The 20,329-nt window shown below is 52.3% G+C and overlaps 6 protein-coding genes across 6 annotated transcripts; 2 read left to right on the top strand and 4 right to left on the bottom strand.

Annotated features, from left to right (window-relative positions):
• Nucleotides 1-150: 150 nt before the first annotated feature.
• Nucleotides 151-2,058, bottom strand: PODANS_5_1530 (uncharacterized protein; the record flags this gene model as incomplete). Its single annotated transcript, XM_001904144.1, has 3 exons — nucleotides 151-1,517; nucleotides 1,579-1,905; nucleotides 1,983-2,058. The coding sequence occupies 3 exons, from the start codon at nucleotides 2,056-2,058 to the stop codon at nucleotides 151-153; spliced, it is 1,770 nt and encodes a 589-aa protein (XP_001904179.1).
• A 4,474-nt stretch (nucleotides 2,059-6,532) lies between these two features.
• PODANS_5_1538 (uncharacterized protein) lies at nucleotides 6,533-7,416 on the bottom strand (the record flags this gene model as incomplete). The annotated part of the gene is made up of 3 exons (XM_001904143.1): nucleotides 6,533-6,609; nucleotides 6,721-6,944; nucleotides 6,995-7,416. The coding sequence occupies 3 exons, from the start codon at nucleotides 7,414-7,416 to the stop codon at nucleotides 6,533-6,535; spliced, it is 723 nt and encodes a 240-aa protein (XP_001904178.1).
• A 600-nt stretch (nucleotides 7,417-8,016) lies between these two features.
• Nucleotides 8,017-8,825, top strand: PODANS_5_1540 (uncharacterized protein; the record flags this gene model as incomplete). Its single annotated transcript, XM_001904142.1, has 2 exons — nucleotides 8,017-8,619; nucleotides 8,709-8,825. The coding sequence occupies 2 exons, from the start codon at nucleotides 8,017-8,019 to the stop codon at nucleotides 8,823-8,825; spliced, it is 720 nt and encodes a 239-aa protein (XP_001904177.1).
• Nucleotides 8,826-9,499: 674 nt separating this feature from the next.
• PODANS_5_1550 (uncharacterized protein) lies at nucleotides 9,500-10,759 on the bottom strand (the record flags this gene model as incomplete). The annotated part of the gene is made up of 1 exon (XM_001904141.1): nucleotides 9,500-10,759. One exon carries the CDS (start codon nucleotides 10,757-10,759, stop codon nucleotides 9,500-9,502), a length of 1,260 nt encoding a protein of 419 aa, XP_001904176.1.
• Nucleotides 10,760-11,326: 567 nt separating this feature from the next.
• Nucleotides 11,327-12,409, bottom strand: PODANS_5_1560 (uncharacterized protein; the record flags this gene model as incomplete). Its single annotated transcript, XM_001904140.1, has 1 exon — nucleotides 11,327-12,409. A coding segment is annotated over one exon (1,083 nt), but the record flags the coding sequence as incomplete, so codon positions are not given.
• Nucleotides 12,410-14,784: 2,375 nt separating this feature from the next.
• Nucleotides 14,785-19,498, top strand: PODANS_5_1570 (uncharacterized protein; the record flags this gene model as incomplete). Its single annotated transcript, XM_001904139.1, has 3 exons — nucleotides 14,785-16,020; nucleotides 16,094-16,414; nucleotides 16,478-19,498. 3 exons carry the CDS (start codon nucleotides 14,785-14,787, stop codon nucleotides 19,496-19,498), a joined length of 4,578 nt encoding a protein of 1,525 aa, XP_001904174.1.
• Between the last annotated feature and the right edge of the window lie 831 nt (nucleotides 19,499-20,329).

Here is a 20,329-nt window from a genome sequence, read left to right as displayed (position 1 = left end):
TCCCAGGGGTATTCTGAAACCGGAACCACGAACTATTATACTACCCAATAATCACATCCTTCAACCAATGTGCAGATCCCAGTACTTTTCGAACCCACACACTCTCAAAAAAATCAAATCCAAAATAAAAACGCCAATGCTAATCCCAATTTAACCAGAGTAGCCCCAGCGAGGAGCGTTGATGATGATGCCCATGAGGCAGCCAGAGATGATACCAGCGACGGGGAGGGTGATGAACCAGCCGAAGTAGATCCAGCCGACCATGCGCCAGTTGACGGTGCGCCAGGTGCCAGAGCAGAGACCGACACCGACGGTGGCACCAGTGATGCACTGGGTGGTAGAGACGGGAAGCTTGAGGCGGGTGGCAAGGATGACAGTGATGGCAGAGCCAAGCTCCATGGAGAAACCACGGGATGGCGACTGGAGGGTGAGGCGGTTACCCAAGTTCCTCATGATGTTATAGCCATAAGTCCAGATGCCGAGGACGAGCATGGCAGCGCCGAAGCAGAGAATCCAGGTGGGAACGGCAGCCTTGTTACTCTCGGGGAGCACGCCGGAGTTCCAGATCTCGAAGACGGTGGCATAGGGACCGATGGCGTTGGCGATGTCGTTGGCACCGTGGGTGAAAGAGGCAGTGGCGGCAGTCATGACCTGGAGGAAGCTGTACATGTACTCGGCCTTGTTGTCGTAGCGAGCAGCGTGGGCGTGAATCTCCTCGACATCACCAGCGAGGGCGCTCTTCTGGCCAGCAAGGTTGACAACATCCTGATCGATACCGTGGAGGAAAGCCCACTTGATACCGTACCAAACAACGGGCAAAGAGTACCACTTGCCTTCGGGTCTGCCCTTGAGGAGCTTCTTGTGGGGCTTGCGGAAGTCGGAGGGCTTCTTGCGGCGGACAGGGGCAGCGGCGCCGTTGCCAGAAGCACCATCGGTGGAGTCGGCGGCGCCAACAGTCTTCTCGGGGAGCGCACCGGCGGCAGAGATCTCGACATCACCACGCTGGGCGGCCTTGGTGGCGGCGAGCTCATCCTTGGGGCTGATCTCCTGGACAGGCTCATCCTCGTACTCGTCGTCGGGGTTCTCAGGGACGGGGCCGCGGCGGAGGAGGAGGAGACCGAGAGGAATGTGGTACCAGCGGAGCTGCCAGTCGTCGAGCATGACAACGCGGTAGAGCCAGGGCATCAGAGTGACGCACATGAGGAGGGCAAAACCGACACCGACGGCAACAATGACACCGGGGAGCTGGGAATCAGTGAGCTTGACCTCGTAGTTGCCACCCTTCCAGAGAAGCAACATGGTAAGGAGCGCGGCGGCGAGACCGAAGTAGACTGGCACGTAGATGAAGGCCTTCCAGACGGGGTTCTTGCGAAGCATGACGCCATACTTGGTGATCAAGAAGATGATGGAGGCAAAGATAGCGGAGAGACCAGGGGCGATGATCCAGGCGAGGAAGACCTGAACGACACCAGAGTTGATGGCACCAGTACCGGGACCCTTGCCAACCCATTGGACACCTGGAGATCACAATGTTAGCGTCCTGTCAGAAAAGGTACCCGAGAGCGTGGTCAGCCTTACCATCGGCACCAACGGCAGCAACACCCATGCCGATGACGCCACCCATGATGGAATGGGTGGTGGAGACGGGAAGACCAATCTTGGTAGCCATGGTGAGGTAGATGGAGGAAGCGGTAACAGCGCAGACCATGCCAAGCATGAGAAGAGCGGGATCATCTTTGAAGAGAGCCGTGTCGACAATCTTGGTGCGGATGGTGTCGGCAACGCGGGCACCAACACCAACGGAGCCGGCAAACTCCATGACAGAGGCGAGAACCATGGCCTGGAGGTAGGTCACGGACTGGGAAGCCACAGAGGTGGCCCATGAGTTGGCCACATCGTTGGCACCTGGAGGGGAGAGAGAGAGCTGGTTAGGAGCTGATATCAAGCGGTGGTGATGGTTGCATGTTGGTGTATCAACTCACCAATGTTCCAGGCGTCGAGGCCTGCGAAGATGGTGCCAATGGCGAAGAGGTAGTCGAATTGGTGGAGGACCGCCATTGTAGTTGGACGGTGGATGTCGCGTGCTCAGAGACGAGACTGCGAAGGTTGTTGTAGCGGGTGGCTGATCGACCTGTTGAGGAGGGATGCAGAGTCAGGAGGAAACACAGGTTGTGCCGTCTGTATTTAACCAGACGGACACATGGAGAGGCGATGGTCGGCGCAGGGGGACATCAGCCAGCGGTGGCACACACGTGGGTTGGCTCTTCGAGCTCTTCTGCCGTTGTCGAATGGTTCTGGGTTTTTTGCCTCTCCCCACAGCACTGGTGCCTTGGCGAAAACAAGACCTGCTCGCCTGCTGCTTCTGCTGCATCGGGAGGAGGTCGAGATGCTGGTCGGGACAACCTGGTGGGTGGGAGCTGTTGGAACCCCTGCTGAAGGGGTGGGCCTTTGACGGCGGGGGGGGCACTGGGGCTTGGCGGGTAGGGCCGATCGCGCTTCCAGGTCTGTCTCCCTCCATCCCTGTTCCCGTCCAGCCCACACACGTCCGAGACTTTTTTTCTCTTTCTCTGACATCCAACTCGTTCCTCCCTCGGTCAGAAGAAGAGGCAAGGCTGGCAGGCACTCTCTGATGTGCGTGATGTGAGACGTCGCAATGAGTGGTTCCATTTGGTCCCCGGAGAGGGGAGGGGAATACGCACATCGCAACCCTCCCGCTGTCTAGCTTTAGCGAGAAAGATCCGTTTGTGCATCTTGGCTGCATCATGTACAAAGCCGATAGATGGCGAATGTAGTGTATATACTAGGGCAGTGGACATGTGTGGGATATGCACTCGAAAGAGAGCACCATCACAGTATGTATGCGGTATGCTCGCGTGCCGCGTTCAAAAATGGAATATTGAACCTGTCCTCTTAGTGTGTGTAGTTGTATGCCGCTAGAGCAGATATCACCTGCCTAGGCAGTCGTCAGATACTAGTAGGTGAGAGAGGAGACATCCGTGAGCCCCCGGCCGACCGAAGCTCAACGAAGCCGTCAGCCGAGAATCTCGATGTTGGATGAACGGCATGTTTCGAAGTCCGTCCCACAAAAAAAAGCCAAGCACCGAGAAAAAAAAAGCCAAACCGAGGAGTGACGGGGAGGGAGGCATCAGCGGGCGGATCATGGGAAAAAACGACACCGCTTCTTTTTGGGAAGAGAGATCCACCTCAGATCCATTGAAGAGGAAAACCCCACGGGGCCAAGCATTGGCAGGCTTGGCTGAGGGCGACGGAACAAGCGATCATCCTTATATGCTTGCATCATGGTTCGCGCGGGGACGACGACGTGCGTTTGGTGGGCTCTCGCAGCCAGTGAGCGCTGAGGGATGGCAATGTTCAAGAAAATGAGGGAAAACCAGCTTCGACGTTTGGCGTTCGAGGTTTGACACACGTGGGGTGCAATCCCCCGGTCGCCAAGTCTCCAGGTTCCGCTCTTGGCCCTGCGGGCGATGTCCTTGGCAGAGGTCAGAAAGTCTTGGCTCTACGAGATGATCCAATCGGAGTCTTTGTTTGAGCAACGTGCACGATCAAGAGGCTGATGGCGATAACAAGAGCCGGGACCTATTTTTGCGGGGTCTGGACCAACCAACCTCCGTCCTGGACTTTTGATATTCCATGGCTGTTCGAGACGAACCACCGACTTCGAGATCGTCAGGAGCAGTGAGTGTCCCACGTTGGTGAGTGCCGCACACTTGTATGGACAATCAATGACCTACCACCACAGGGATGATGATGGAATGCTGCCTGTTTCCTTCCCCAGTTTGATGGTTGGCGCCCGTTACGATTTACGTCGGCGTGGTGGGCGAGGATGTCAGTCCCAGTGTTGGCTTCCCAAGAACTTGGCAAAAAAGGCTTAATGCTGTTCAAATTGCACCAAAAATCTTAATCCCATATCGCCGAGAGAACGGGTGGCACAAGTGGTTCGCGGGGTTCAAGCTCAAAGTCGAAGCCAACCCCCGGAAATGGTACCCCCCATTCCATTGGTTATTCGGTACCTTATGTGGCAGGGTGTACGCTTACACCAGTCCAATCAGCTCCTCCCCATTGTGCTCGTGCTGGCTGAACTCACGGGCCCTATCCCGTCCAGCCTGCATTGATGATACATGGAGGGCGGTCATCAGTCTTCCCCGGAGATGAACCTCGGATGGTCTTTGATTCCAATTTGGGCAGGCCCTTGAAGTGTTGAGAGCAAGGCTAGCAGAACAAGACATTTGTGGTGTGTTGACAAGTCGATAGCCATGTGTGAATGGCTTAAAACATCCACTATCAGGTTGCTTTGGGCTCTGGGCGTTGCGTAACAGCATGGCTGAGACGCTGTGCTTCCACGCCCACGTGTGTTTTCATCCTCAAAATCCCATTCCGGCTCCGAAGGCGGCATCATGAGTGAAACAAGCATCTGCGCTACGTCCCTAGCCCGGCTGGGGATACCGGAATGGTATGATCGACGGCTCATGTCCGCGGGATGTCGATGTGCATGCCCGTTCCCCAACATCATGGGATGCAAGGTAGCGGGATATTACAGGAGAAAAAAAGTGGCATGTGAAGATGTCAAACCAGTTTGGTCACCGAGCTTGTTTAAAAGAGCTACCGAATGGAGATTAAAAGAGGTATTAGAGAAACTTTGGGGTGTTTGAGAAGAGAGCTCTCTCGTAATGAGATCTCTGGCTTGATATCCAGTCACCTCTCTCAACATCCCTATCCTTAGGTAGGTTCTCATGTCATCCAAAGGCTCTCATGGAGACCCAACACATGTGATGAATGTTTTTTTTCTCTTTTCGAACTCAGGGAGTCGTTCTATCCTCACCCATGCCGTCCCACCTGTGAACCAACACCACCACATTCAGGGTCCCGTCCACCGTAACATCCGAGTCTCGTGCCTTAATCAGAGACAGTGGATACAGCTGCAGTCTAAATTCGTGCAATGAAGACCCCAGAGGGTATACCTCATGTCATAAGAAAAGCGTGGGCATCATGCGGTGCCTGACGCCTAGTCACTGCTTTTCCCACTCATCTCGTTACGCATAGTCTGCATCATGCACGGTGGCACAGGCGCCAGTACCAAGGCTCCGGGACTCTTCCCATTGTTGGATTGGCGGCGGGCGCCGGGTGAAAATTCTGAGCTGATGGTGAGGCACAGATGTGATGTTAATGTCTTGGACGAGAAAAGTTCCATCAGAAGCCGAATGGGCGAAGAGCGAGCTGTTAGTGGGAGAAATCTCGAGCCAATGGTTGTTGAGCGTGACAGCCACGTGCATGACCCGCAAGTACGACTTGCTGCCCTGTGGGAAAAGGTTATGACAATTTGTCAGGCGTGAACGGCGAATAATTGGACCATGTTCGCCTTCAGCAGTCGAGACAATCGTATTCTTTTTCTCTGTCTAGCTATTGTGCTATTCAAGCTCACTTATGGCAATTTGATGCATTCTCGTACGAAAAATCATGATTTGATGTGTGCTGATCAGTGACGTTGGGAATTGTGGAACGCTCGAGATTTGATAATACTAGACGTTGACGGCAACCATGTACTGCTTTGAGACTTGCAATGCCACAATATGATCCTATGTCGCCTTCTCTTATCGCAACTGTTCTCGATTCACATTCGCAGATGCATGATGACAAGACTTGTAAGCAATAGAAATGCTTGTAATAGCGAGAACAGTCGATATACCCAGGTTAGTAAACTCTGAAATGACACACATGGATGATTATTTTTACAACGAATAACGTTGATGGAAACATATATCTTGATTGATTCGATCATGTGAATGTCACACACATCAGTGATGCTAGAATTATCGTCCGGAGAGGAGCTGTTGGACTTGAAGATGGTAATCTTTCAGAGATTTCCATTCTCTGATGTTATGCATTCATGCATTTTGCTGGCCACTTCAATTAATCCGGCAAAATTAGTAACGTTATAAGTACCTAGACTTTAATTATTCTCCAACGTTATACGGTATCCGTTTATATAGTAACTTATATTCTTAAAAGACTTTAACCTATCTTTTTTATTTAGTTAATAACTAATCGTTACTATTTTCCCGCTGGAGTATAAATGGAGACTACGAATTCTTTTTTTCGTCTCATCACTGAAAACGGAAAGCGATATGTCTAGAAAGCGCCAATCGAGGATTTGAACCCAAAAATCCTGGACATATTATGCAATATCGCGTTCGCTGTGTGGGTTAATAAGTCGGTCAAGAACCTTGAGATCCTAAATCGTTCTGACATGCTTGGTTTAATATAACCAGTCCAGTATGTCAAACACCTCACTGTGCTCTTCTCTTGCGATTCTCCAGGTCCAGAGACACGGCTCCCTGGATTTCACGCCAAAAGAGGTCTCTCTGGGCCACGACAACCCAAGACAATACCTGCATTGCCTCTTGATATCGTTCGTCATCCATGTCGTGTTTCATCGCCCCAAGTATACGGCCATACCTGCGATAGTCGTCAGTATTGCTTTCGGGAAAATAGATAGGTATGTGACAGCTCACGCTTAGCTCAGCTTGCCAACGACACCCAGCTTCCCACTATCCTGGCGCAACCATTCGAGTTCTTCACGAAGCCTGAAGGCTTTTGACTGCGTATGCAAGTTCATGATTACCAGCTTCGCGTACAAGAACATACCTAGGCTATGTCAGATGGCCACTATGGCAGTCTCAAGAAGGCAAAAACCAAGCTTACCGTCTGCACGAGCAAGAACATTGGAAGTGGTGGAAGCTGGTCCATCGCCAACTTGAAGTTTGGGGTGTTTCGCTCTGATCTTCGGTTTCCAGTACTCACAAAAGGCCTTGATATCGTCATGATTATCTTCTGGACTTATCTTGAGTGTCGGATACTGTGGGGCACCAAAGGGCCCAGGTTTTCCCAGACCCACACCGGTTTGCTCTTGGGGCTGGATTTTCTTACTGTTTACTTTTTAACCAACAACCAACTACTGTAATACCAATTTGCTTACCATTTTTTGGCCATTTTAGCCTCATTTTCGCAGCCAGTGACTTTCCTAGGTCGCCAGCCCAACAGATACCCTTTCAGAAGCCTCGTGCATTCTGCATCTTCTTGACTGACCAATAGAAGCCTCAGCGTACCGGTGCTGTCTGGTTGGGTCATGTCGTCGTCATCGTCTGATGTGTCTGGACCAGCAGCGACCATGGACTGAATCCATTGAATGATCTTTTTCTTCTCCGGCTTGAGACATTCATCAACACCGTCGATGATGACAAACAGCTTCTCCTGATTTTTCATCGCAGTGGTAACAAGTTTGTTGGCGAGTTCGGGTCTCTGTAGGACCGCCTGACCCTCCTCCGACATGACAGCATCGACGTACTCCATTAGTCGATCATCTTTGATGCATAGCTGGTAGAGTAGATTCTTGGCCATGGCGAGGAAGTTGTTTCGTAACTGGTTCCCGTCTTTGTAGTAGAAAAACACAGCTTTGGTATCAGGGCGCTTTAGCAATGTCTCGATAATCACATAAGCCAGAATGGTTTTGCCTGCATGAGATATTAGCTGTGAAAGAGTCAAGGAGGTGTTACCTTTTTCAGCTTACCCGCACCAGGAATTCCAGTGAGCCACACTATCGGATCTATGTTCGTTCCGGTATCTAACCAGGCTTTAACGGGATTCCTGCTCAGGATCCACGTTCTGACCATCCCATGTCAGCTGACCTAGCAATCAGAAGCAAGGGCCAATCATTAAAGTTGCATAGAGTATGGTCTTCAAAGCTTCCCTCTTCTTTCTACCTTACTTATAAGGCTTAAGGCTGAAAGAAGAGAAGCTAGAAGACTTTCCATTTCAGGAGTAGGGCTGAGGAAAAAGGTGGAGAAAGTGGAGCAATAAAAAGCAGACGGAGAGTCTCTCGCTATTTAACCGGAATAGGCTTTATCTTTACTTGGCAGGGTTCTCAATTGATCATTGGTCAATGAGAGACCTTATCGAACGTCCATTTTTCATTGGCCCACGGTGCCTGCGCCGAGCCACATGGCCGTGAGCTACATATTGAGCCACATGCCCGGCACAGACCACATGCCGAGCACTGGCAGAGGGTTAGGGTCGCGCGCGCGCAGCGCGCAAGGCAAGGGCGAGCAGTCGCCTTGCCGTCAATCGATGGAGAAAGAGGGAGAGAGAGGGGGAGAGAGGGAGAGAGAGGGAGAGAGAGGAAGAGAGAGAGGGAGAGAGAGGAAGAGAGAGAGGGAGAGAGAGAGAGAAAGATTGAGGGTTCGACTCCCGGGCAGTGAGTCTTCCGGTAAACTAACCGTTAGTTTTCCCTATAGCGTTGGCGACCTGCCTGTCTATTACGACTACTGGAACTCTGGTCGGGGGCCCTCGCTAAATTCCGGCGTTTCCTACGAGAACGGTACGCTCGTTTTCGGTCGCCAGTACGTCTTAGGCGACCTAAGGCCTCTATATGAGTTTGGCTACGGTCGGAGTTACTCGATATTTGTTTATAGCGACGTCGCCGTGGATAAACAGGAGGTCCGCGAGAGAGACATTATAACTATCAGTGTTACCGTAAAGAATACGTCGGAGCGGGATGGAAAGGAGGTTCTCCAGCTATATGTGAAGGATTTAATTGCCAGTGTTGTGGTGCTAATATTTAACTGAAGGGCTTTAAGAAGGTGTTCCTTAAGGCTAGGGAGAGCAAAAGGGTTAGCATTAAAGTTAAGATGTAGGATTTAAGGGTGTGGAATTCGAGGATAAAGTATGTCGTCGAGCCAGGCGACTTTATGTTGATTGTTGGTGCCTCGAGCAATGATTCTAAGGACAATATTACTATTACTCTTAAGTAAAAACCGTTACGACGTAACATACATTATAAGCGAGTGAAATAGATGAGTACCTACATTTTTTACCGCCCGTTTTATTTTCGATTTTTATTTTCTATCGGCGCTTATATGCTTCAGGTTCATTGCAAGACTGAGGGGTGTGAATGTAGAAGATAGGGAGAGAAATCTTCCTCAGTTTTTGGCAGTATGTCTTCCGAAATCTGCATTGGATTTCACTTGAAATGACAGTCTGGTTGCTCTTCTGCTCATGTATTTGTCTCTCTCACTGAGGTCCGTGTTGTGATGACCTTAAGTATCTGCCAAGTCCAGCACATCCCTCTGCTTATACATGAGCCAATGCCTCTGCTGCTGCCGCCTGTAGCCTGTTGCTTATTTCACTTCCCAACGACTGGCTCAGAGCTTTCAGTTCACTGTGTTGTTGGCTGTGCTCCAGGCTGCGAGTGGTTGACGTGTGACAACAAGCGAAGCAAGGGCCCTAAAACATATTCAGTAGGCCTTTAAAGATAGTCAACAAGCATCAAAGATAGTTAATACGACTTGAAGATAGTGGATAGGCCTTAGGAGACCTGAAAAACGAGCGGAAATATAATAGAAGGTATTTAAACATCGTGATAGGCTTTAAACGATTAAATACCAGCTCTTTTGGCCGTTCATTTCATTGCTACGAGAGATGTAAACTATACGTCTGAGCCGGACATAGAATCCGAGTCTGACTCTGGGCACTCATTAGGATCTGCCATCGATGCCGGCAAGTATCTCACAAAAGCAAAACTCGGGCGTGGTTCATCCAACATACCACGCTCCCGTAGCTTACTCCTCCACTTCATTACCCACTCCTTCCAGACTTGAAGGGCTGCTGCGACCTCCGGTGTCAAGGTGCGGTGCTTTAGGGGTTCCAGGGAAAGCAAGTCGTCCATGCCAAAGTGAGGTCTTGGCTCCCCGTCGACGTAAAAGGTAATGTCGTCAAGGATGCTTTCGTACACCATAAGACCGAAGCCTCGTGAGAGCCACTTGAAGTCAAGCAGGGCCCAGAGGGTGTTGGCAAGGTACAAGCCATAGCGGTCGGCGTGTCCGAGGGTGAGACGGCCCGCGTGGCCATACATCCCTCTAACGGTCTCCAACTCGGTGGGGCCTGTCCATGTGTATGGAGAATTGTCAGGCGGCCCTGGAAAAACGTCATCTTCTCTCGAGGCTCCGTAAGGCAGGTCGGAATTGTGGTCAAGTAAGAACCGCCTTGGTCCACTTGCTCGCTCCCGTCTTTCGTCATCCATTTCAGTTTCCTCCTTAGATGTTACGCTAATGATGAGATGTTGGAGTGAGTATCTGCTTCTTGAAAGACAGCCGCGATTTTCTCTTTGATAAGCGGGAGAGGTCAGGCCCCGAGGCCCCAAGGCCAGGAAGGACGCTAACAGGCGATAGAAGTTCCATGAGCCGGGAGGAGGATTTGGGTAGTTGTCTGCATCGAAGTCAGACGATACACCGCGGTAACGGCTTAAGAACTCCCCCTGCCTTCCTGCTGGTACCTCGTCGTCGATATCCTCCACGTCCATTATGCGGAATGACGCCTGGAGAGTGTCGAGGTTGATCTGGCTTGGGAGTGGACAACACACCCAGGTTGGGAAAAGTCCGCATTTGGCAATGAAGACGACGTCAATCTCATAGGGGTGGGATTGGGCAGTGGATGAATTCAATAGATACTGGACGTCATAGTGCAGGATCCGGCATGTCAAGAGGAGTGACAGAGCGGGTGGTTGAGGTGGTGTGGTTGGTACCCAAATGTCCCAGTCATCGCGGAGCCGGACCCGAGGATCTTGGAAAAATAGGTCGAGGTGATTATAGAGCGTTGCTGTTGATGTCCAAATCACAGAGGCTAGGACTTTGTGGCGGAGTTCGGTTGAGAGGGTGGTTAACGACACTGGGCTGGCCATTTCCGACATGGTAGGTTGTGAGCGTTGCTTGTGGATACAGAAAGGGCTCCCTTTACTTTGGAGAGTCCGTTGAAAAAAGGTAAACTGTGGACTGTAGAGTCCTACCACAAATCGAGAGCGCGGTATCTGGGATTGTGGTTCCAGGGATGGTTGGTTGGTGGTGGAGTTCGTGTTAACAGTGTTGGAGAAAGGGCAAGCCGTCCACTATATACGGATATGCCTTGCCAGTAAAACGACGCGGTGGCCCAAGCGTCTGCGCCAAGCCACCTTCAGTTAGGCAGGTTGATCAAGCGTCGCCGTCCGCCGTGACATCGCTCCCTTTTTGAGAGCGAACCACGGCTGTAAGTGCCACTTCAAACTCGACATCACTTGAACATGTTCATTTTCAGGTTCACAGGGCATTCCATAAGAGATCTATTCACGGTACATGCGAAACACAGAATCACGCGCAACCAAAGCACAGCATCATATGGGATCAAGGTTCTGTTCATCCATCCGATCATCTACATGCCATTGATGCTTTCTTAACAGTGGATAGACATAGCTACAATCCTAACATTTGACTGCGCCCCTTATTCAGAGGACAGCAACGCAAACATAGGCATTTGCCCACATGCCAGTGCAGTCGTTTTTGACTGCCGGGTTCCATTTGACAAAGTTGGCCTGGGTAATTCCGTAGCGTTGAGTGATGGTCTGGCAGGTCTGACCAGACTGGACGAAGTGGAAAGTCTTGCACGAGGTGGTCATACCGCTCTGGTAAGGGGTGGGTGTCTGGATGCCATTGCCTGGGTTGACGGGCGTGGGCGTGTGTCCGACAATGGAAATGCAAACGTAGTAGTCGAGCCACAGGAGAGTGCAGTCGGACTTGACGTAGGGGTTCCAAGTGGTCAGTTGCGCCACGGTGACGCCTTTGGAGGCGGCGATGGTGGCGCACGTGTCTCCAGACTTGATCTTGTAGAACGAGTCACAGTTTTTCACCATATTCGGCTGAATAGGCGTCGGGGTGGCAATACCGTTGCCGACGCTGGTGGTGGTGCTCGGCTTAGTCGGGGTGTGGCCGATGATGGAGACGCAGGCGTAGGCATTGGCCCAGAGTCCAGTGCAGGTTGAGCCCACGCTCGGATTCCAGCTGAGGAACTGAGCCTGGGTGATACCATGTTTTGCCGCAATGATCTCACAGGTGTCACCAACTGCGACGAAGTAGAACTCGTCACAGTTGTTCACGATGGAGGCTTGAGTAGGCGTGGGGGTGGCGATGCCATTCCCGGGTGTGGTGGGCGACGGTTCATGGCCGATGATAGACACGCAAGCATAGGCATTGGCCCAGAGTCCGGTGCATGACGCGCCAACATTGGGATTCCATGCCTTGAACTGATCCTGGGAGATACGGTATAGAGAGGCAATCGTCTCGCACGTTTGACCGGCCGTGACAAAGTGGAAGGCGTCACAGTTGTTGACGATGCTGGCCTGGGTGGGAGTGGGTGTGGTGATGCCGTTTCCGGGTGTCGTAGTGGTCACTGGAGGAACAACGGTAGATAAGGACGGAGTGGTGGTGGTTGCCGCTTTGGTCGAAGAGATACCCGGCGCAGGTTCGCCGTAAGCCTCAACACAGTACGACTTCCCGACCTCTACCGAGCAAGTAGCAGAGAGGGAAGGATTCTAGCAAACAAGTCAGCAAAGGTCTCCCAACAAGTAAGGGACTAACTCAGCCCAAAGTGCTGCTTCAGAAGACTTACCCATTGTCTAAACTGAGCCAAGGAAATAAAGTTCTCGCTGACAATAGCGTCGCAGGTGGTAGCCGACCTGACATCAGCCCACCAGGTGCAGTAACTCGACGTCTTGGGGTCGTAGGGCAGCGATGGCAATGGGCCATCGCGTGCTTCCAACAAAGATGCATGTCTGCCAGTAGTCCCAGCCGTGACAAGGCCGGCGGCCAGAACCAGAGCGTACGCAGAAGACAGCATGGTGACTGAGTAGAGATGATGACCCGGTTGGCTGGTGGACTCGGATTGAAGAGAGAGCCTGGTGGACAAGTCTTCAGGTCCGAGATACCGAAGGATTTCAGCTCATTATATAAACCAGCAGGACTGGACAAGCTCTCTTCTGGCCGGATGTCAGCGCAGAGTCTCATTGTTCCGAGCACTGAGCCTTGAAGCCATTCATAGTCCGCCGAGGCTAGGCCCTCAATGGAGCTACAAGTGGATATACATGACTCCATACCGAATCTTAATAGGACGATTGGAACAAGAGCCATGCATAGCCATACCTAACGAACCCACATAGTAACTGTATAATCGCGACATGGGATTGAAGTTACATTAGGCACAGAACAGTGTATCACTTGAGACAATGCGACCATAGCGGCCGGATCCGAACGAAATATTTGCCAGACCTATCTACTGTTCTGTGAACCGTTTCCTTTCCGGTTGGTTGGTCTCAAGGCGGATTAGATCCCTGTTGACAATGCCCAGTGGACGGGACGAGGACACAGTGGGTACTGAACTTCCTCAGCTTCCCGCCAACAGTGTGATCGCCGGGAAAATGCTGCCAGCTAAGAAGATATTTTCATCATGTGGTAAAATCCCCAGTGGCATGCTGACACAACGCCTGACGAGGCCAGAGTCGTAGTGTAGGCCAAAAAAAAATTGGGTTGTTTCGGCACGGCTGCTGAGTCTGCCGACAAACCGACCTATTGAGGTGGCGCAGCGTATATCTTCTCGTTTATCATATGGCTTGGTAGGGGCACAGCAGCAGGCTTCGACCAACAAGATGAAGAAAAAGTAATAGTTGAAAACTGAGCCTCGTCCACTCCACCTAGAGACCAATCAGGAAGGTGTCTTCACATAAATAGAGAATCAAGACTTCAGATGTGAATATGCAGGGTTCAGACCATATGCAAGTCCTTCATGACTTTTTTCTTGTTGATCATCTAATCCGATTAGATGTGTGATACTAGTCCACCATCCGCAACGTTTGCGTCGCCAATGGATCAAGATCCAGACTGCCACCAGACCCGGGACTTGACAGTTGATTTTCAAAGATTTGAGCTGCACTTGATCCAAACGACCCAAACCCGTGAACGAAGGTGCATCTGCCGCGGATGCGACACCTTCATGTAGTGTGGACCGAGCTCCACGCCGATGGAGTTACAGAGAAAGCCACTCAAAGAGATTGGCATACCCACAATCCGATAAAAATATGGATTTCAACTAGATCCACCTCATGGACTTGTGCTCCTTCGGTTCCCTTTAGTACCTGAGAAACCCACGCTAGGTAAGGCATTATCCCCAGCTTTGTGTTTCTAGCCCGTCCGACGTTGCATTATGCCACCACTAACATCCAACAGTCACAGCCTAGCTACTTAACAAATCCCCAACTTGAAGAGCCAACGGTAAATTTGAGGGCGCGATGTACCGGTTGCATTCTATCACCTTGTCTGGTACCTTGCAGCCTACCTAACCACACTTTGATACTAGCGTGTCTACTTGGCTCATGTCGATAGATCAACCATGATGATGGTTCTTCACAACGGCACTCAGCGGTCACCCCTTGCATTTTGATCATCCGAAGAGCAAGGTGGAAATGTGCGCAAAAGAACTGTAGTATTCCAGCTAAGGTATGTTTGTGCGGAGGCCAATTCCTCGTTCAAATTCTCGCATATGGATACACAGGTACATGTCTAACTAGGAACCGTTGCTGCGATATACCAATCATTTTCAAGAACACAAATTCCGGGGTGTCTATATCGCCGGTGCTAGTGTAAACTGACGGTGGCCAGCTTTCAGTTGGGTACGTACCCTCAAGGCTGAAAGAGATCATGCTCGTTTTCCCTTTTATATTGCTTCACCCATGATCTACAAGCTAGTCTGTCTGTTGTCTATTTGGTATCTCATTCTTTGTTTACTCACCTCTTACTCCCGAGGTCATTCTGTCTGGCATCGTCATCCAACCCTGGATGGTGCAAGGCACACTTTTTTCCCATCACATCTCCTCTCTGAGAGAACCTGCTGCACGCAGTTATCTCGTCGTTTATCATGAAGGCATATCTCTACGCCCTCGTAGCCTCGGGGGCAGCGGGGGCAGCGAGAGCAACGGGCGGGTTCGTGGCCACAGACCAGTCCTTTATATCCTCAAGTTCTTTCGTCGACATCACCGAAGCAGACGAGGATCTCGACAAATGGCTCTCTGCGGTACAGGCGCAGCCTCTTGAGGCCCTCAAGCCATGCCCCATTTCTTGCAGCAAAGCCGGGGAGGGCCCCTGGTTCCTGTTCCCGGAGGCGGATCAGTTGGCGTCATGCAAGGAGACCATGCTGCTCAATGTGGTTGTCCAGATGGCCGAGGTCAAGGACATGCCCACCGTCATCAGGGCCTGCACAGCAGACTACGACACTTCTCCGTCCATGAGGGTTGCTTTCGTGCCAGACTCGACCAAGGCATCGCTCTGTACCACCGCCAACAAAGTGCTGGAGGATGCCTCCATCTCCATTCACCGGCCCGGTAAAGACGGCGAGTTCTCGCCGACCCATCTGCTATCAGCTGGTCGTCAGGTCAAGAGCTATCTTGCCTCTCAGAAGCCGTCATGCTCCAACAACGCCATGGCCTTTGGCTACTCGCAGACGTCGGTCATCGGTGTTTTTGCCGGCGCTGAAGTGCACCAGCACGGTGTCACATCAGATGTCCTTCAGCAATTCCTCGAGCATGTTCAGAACGAGTCGGTCTCAGGAACCACCGTGGTGCAGTTGTGTGGTGCCAAAGATCGTGGTGCCGATTACAGCATTGGCATCGTCGCCAGCAGCGCCAAGAATCTCGATTTCGTCCAGGAGGTGGTCAAGACATGGGCTGATGGCAAATGTGTCTCACAGGTGGGTGCGGGCCAGGACTGGATGCCGGTCACTCTGCGCGTTCCTGTTCCCTTGGAGGAGTTGTCCAAGAACGACACCATCTCCAACAGCACCGCCAGCTCTCGCCATTCCGCGCCTGGAGATATTTTTGCCAGGTTCGCCCGGCTCAGCCCCCGAGCTGATTGCAGGGTCACTACCGTCCAGGCCGGCGAGGGTTGCTGGGCTGTGGCCCAGAGATGTGGCATCTCGCAGACTCAACTGCAGAACTTCAACCGCGCCAACCTCTGCAACTCACTTGTTCTGGGCGAGCGCGTCTGCTGCAGCACCGGCACCCTCCCCAGTACCCTCCCCCCCGGAAACTCTGACGGCACGTGTAAGACGCGCCAGGTTGTGTTGGGCGACGACTGTGGCTCATTGGCCAACAAATGCGTAAGTTAAACTTACTTTCCGCTTGACCTACGCACGTCGTGGACAAAAGAGAGACTGACAATACAACGTACAGGGAATTACTGGCGATGACTTCACCAAGGCGAATCCTCAGTCCGGGCTTTGCTCCAAACTGTCCGAAGGTCAGCATGTGTGCTGCAGCCGGGGCAACCTTCCCGACCTTAGGCCCAAGAAGGGTGCCGATGGCTATTGTGCCGTCTATCGGACCAAGAAGGACGACAACTGCGCCAAGATTGCTGCAAGCAACATGCTCAGTGTGACCCAACTGGAGAACTTCAACAAGAACACATGGGGTTGGAATGGCTGCAAGTTGCTTTATCCCGATTTCAACATGTGCGTCAGCGACGGAGCTGCGCCGATGCCTGCTATTGTCCCTGTAAGTCAACCCAAGGCAAACTGCTTCTTCCACTTCCTATACTGACCTGCTTCGGCTTGGTAGAACGCAATCTGTGGACCAACCATGAACGGCACCGTCCGGCCCCCCTTAGGGACCAACATCAGCACGATGAACCCGTGCCCTCTCAACGTGTGCTGCAACATTTGGGGGCAATGCGGTATGACCGATGATTTCTGTGTCGTTTCCAAGTCCGAGACTGGTGCCCCCGGTACTGCAGCTCCTGGCCAGCACGGATGCATCAGCAACTGCGGCAGAGACATCATCAAGGGCCCCGCGCCGGCAAAGCATATCAAGCTTGGCTATTTTGAGGGCTGGAACTTCGGCCGCAAGTGCCTGCACATGGATGCTACCCAAATCGACACAAGCACTTACACCCACGTTCACTTTGCCTTTCCCAATGTCACGCGAGGCGATTTCCGGATCGAGATCACGGACCCGTTAGTCAAGAAGCAGTTTGAACGTTTCAAGAAGCTTCAGGGCGTCAAGAAGGTTGTATCTCTAGGTGGCTGGGACTTCAGTGCTCTGCCAGAGACCTTCATGATTCTCCGCGAGGCCGCCCAACCAGCCAACCGCGACCTGTTCAAGCGCAACATCATCTCCTTCATCAACGAGCACAACCTTGACGGCATCGACCTTGACTGGGAATATCCAGGTGCCCCTGACATCCCGGACATTCCCGCTGATGATCCGGTAAATGGTCTCAACTACTACAGACTCTTGGCCAGCATCAAGGCCGAGGTCGGCGATTCCAAGACAGTCTCGTTCGCCGCACCAGCGTCGTTCTGGTACCTCCGCTCCTTTCCTGTCAAGCAAATGGCCCAAGCTCTCGACTATATTGTCTTTATGACCTATGATCTTCACGGCCAGTGGGATGCTGGTAATAAGTGGACTTCGCCTGGCTGCCCGACGGGCAATTGCTTGCGGTCACATGTCAATGAGACTGAGACCAGGGACGCGCTCTCCATGATTACCAAGGCGGGTGCCCCTTCCAACAAGGTCCTGGTTGGTGTCTCCAGTTACGGACGGTCCTTCAAGATGGCCCAGGCTGGGTGCGACGGCGAGTCCTGCCTGTTCACGGGCGACAACCGCAACTCCCATGCTGCCAAAGGTCGGTGTACGGACACTGCTGGATACATCTCAAACGCCGAGATCAACCAGATCATTGCTCAAGGCAGGGCCAACAAGCGCTACAACAAAGAAGGTTCCAACATCATGGTGTATGACAACACAGAATGGGTGGCCTGGATGGACGACGAGATGAAGGACAAGAGAACCGAGTTTTACCACTCGTACAATTTCCTGGGCACCACTGATTGGGCAGTCGATCTGCAAGAGTGGTATCCCGACGCCAGTTTAGACGAGGACGATGTCGAAGTCGTTTATCTGGGGACCGAGGTGTACCGCGAAAGGACTGCCTACTGTACGCCGCCTTGCCGTCTTATCTTGCCACCCAGCTCACTCCCGGCACCAACGGTAATCTCGATTCCACCCTATACAACATCCATTGAGGTGGGCCGCAGCCAGGGTGCATCATTTGTCGTCGAAACGACGACCATCACCGTCTATGCGCCCAACATTACGACAAATGAGATGCCCATGTCCAATGTCAATATTACCATCGCCAATCCAACAAATGGCGGTGGTGCCGGTGGCATTCCCCCTTTCTACGCCAACCCAAGTATTGATATCCCCCCTATTCCCGTCGTCGTCACGCCTCCAGGGGGTGGTGCACCGCCAACTTCGCGATGGATTACTCTTCCGCCCTGGCCGTCAGTGACAGATGGCCCGCTGCCTGACGACCCATCTGGAGTCGACATTCCAGACAACAGCGACCTACCATCTGATGATCAAAATCCAATCATTGATCGACCTCCTCTAGGATCTGGACCTCCAATGGTCTGGGACTGCCCGCCGGGTGGCGTGTTGGAGATTGATGAGTTTCACGCCATCTTGACGCTTGACAATTGCCAGGGTCAAGTAACTTTGGGCGGGTGCGCACCTACGGGAACGAAGGCAATGGATGCACCTCCTGAGAGCACACTTCTCATTGGCTGCACTTTGTTCACGGGGACACAGGCTCCTGATATCAAGCCATTTCCTACAGGCTCAGGTAATATCATTCAGCCCATCACCACGCCAGTGCCGGATCCGCCAAGAGAAGACGACCCTCAAGATTCCGACGATGACGATGACGAGCCCGCGGGTGTGTACCTGTCGTGCAAGGCTTGGTTCTTCTTCATTTGCATCGACTGGCCAGAACTCAAGGTCTTCGGTTGGGTTTTCCCTCCTCTGCCCCCCGGGCCCTATAGGAGTGGTCCCCCGAATATCGACTGGCCAAAGCTTCCCGGTATCACGGTCAAGGGACGTCTACCAAAATGGCCAGCCATCACAATACCGACCAGAGGCCCGATTCCCACACCCGAGAAGCCGAGCAACTGCAAGACCCAGACCGCCGAGCTTTGCAAGATGACGACTTCGTACGCCGGCGTTGTGGAAGGTGGCACAACCAGAACGACCTCGTCTACGACGAAGGAGACATGCGCTACTATCTACGGATGCGAGGTGGAGGATGACAATTCGTCGACCCAGACTTTTGATGGTTGCACTGTCACCCCGGTGGCAAAGCGCGAGGTTGTCGCAACGCCAACCCCAGTTCAAGGAGCTGCTGGTACCCTCGAGGAGAGATCTCGACCGTTCCTGCAAGCTAGAGCCAAAAAGAAGAGCCCATGCCAAATTGGGGATGCCTTAATCATACCTGACAACCCTGAAAATGTCCAGGCCATCCGCACCTGGCTCAGGGACGTCAACAATAACCCAAAGAAGCAGCCATGGTCATACACAGAGATCAAGTCCGATAGGGCGAAGTTTACTGCCTTTTTCCACGTTGTCCAGCTTGACCGTGCAAGCTTGGACACACTTAGTGGCGCCAAAGGGACCTACGGTGTAAGTCAGCCAGCCAGCTACCTCCGATTATCTTTCTTACTTTTATCAAAGTCGAGCGCAAGGACAGGAGCTAATAAGTGTGATTTCAGATTGACGACATATACTACCTCTCTGAGATGAATGCAGAGGCTAAGGCCAAAACGGCATTGGCGGACGCTAAAACGCCACGGCCTGTTACCGATATCTGGCAGGGGAAGTTCCCTGGGTCCGGTGGTGGCGGCCCAGCAGTTGTTCCTCGGCACTTCTCCCGAGATCAGTCACCTGGGAACCTTACCTCTTCAACTGAGATACCAGATATTCATCGCGACCTCAATGAGACTATTTCTGGAGTCCTTCGTAAGAGGAACGACTATGGGGAACACGAAACGGCGGAGTATTGGGAGCTTTCTCAGCTTTCGGCACCTCCCTTGTACACAGGATTTCAGTCATGGAGGAGGTCTGGGACCTCAGCAAGAAAGCAGGACCCCAAGAAACCCGACAGATGGTTCAACAAATATTGGTACCCCAAAGGCACTGGCCCAACGCAGTACATATACAATATGGAGTCGGACATAGATACCAGCCATGCAGTAAGTCTACCCATCTTTCACCTGGCTTGGTGTCATTGAACAGCATAGATCTGACTTTTTGAACAGGAGTTCCAAGGGTTAGGCGGGCGCTTGATCAGGTGGCCTTACTCGTCGCCGTACGGTGGCGACGCGAAAACACCCAAGCCTGTCTCCGCTTTCGATTGGAAGCACGGAACCGCTGTCTCATCCAAGATTCTCGGAAACCTCCTCGGGGCCGGCAGAGAGGTCACCATGGTCTTGCCAGTCAACCCAGGGAGTGGATTCACCTACACAGGCAACTCAGGCGCAAAAACCAGACATTTCGAGGAAGCAGCCGTGCTTGAGACATTTATACGAGTTATGGATGACATTCTTGATTCTGCGAACAACAAGGAAGGCCGAG

This window comes from Podospora anserina, chromosome 5 (genome assembly GCF_000226545.1).
Source record: "Podospora anserina S mat+ genomic DNA chromosome 5, supercontig 1".
NCBI lineage: Eukaryota > Fungi > Ascomycota > Sordariomycetes > Sordariales > Podosporaceae > Podospora > Podospora anserina.
Note: the sequence above shows the minus strand (reverse complement) of the source record. Positions and strands in the feature narration are given on the sequence as shown.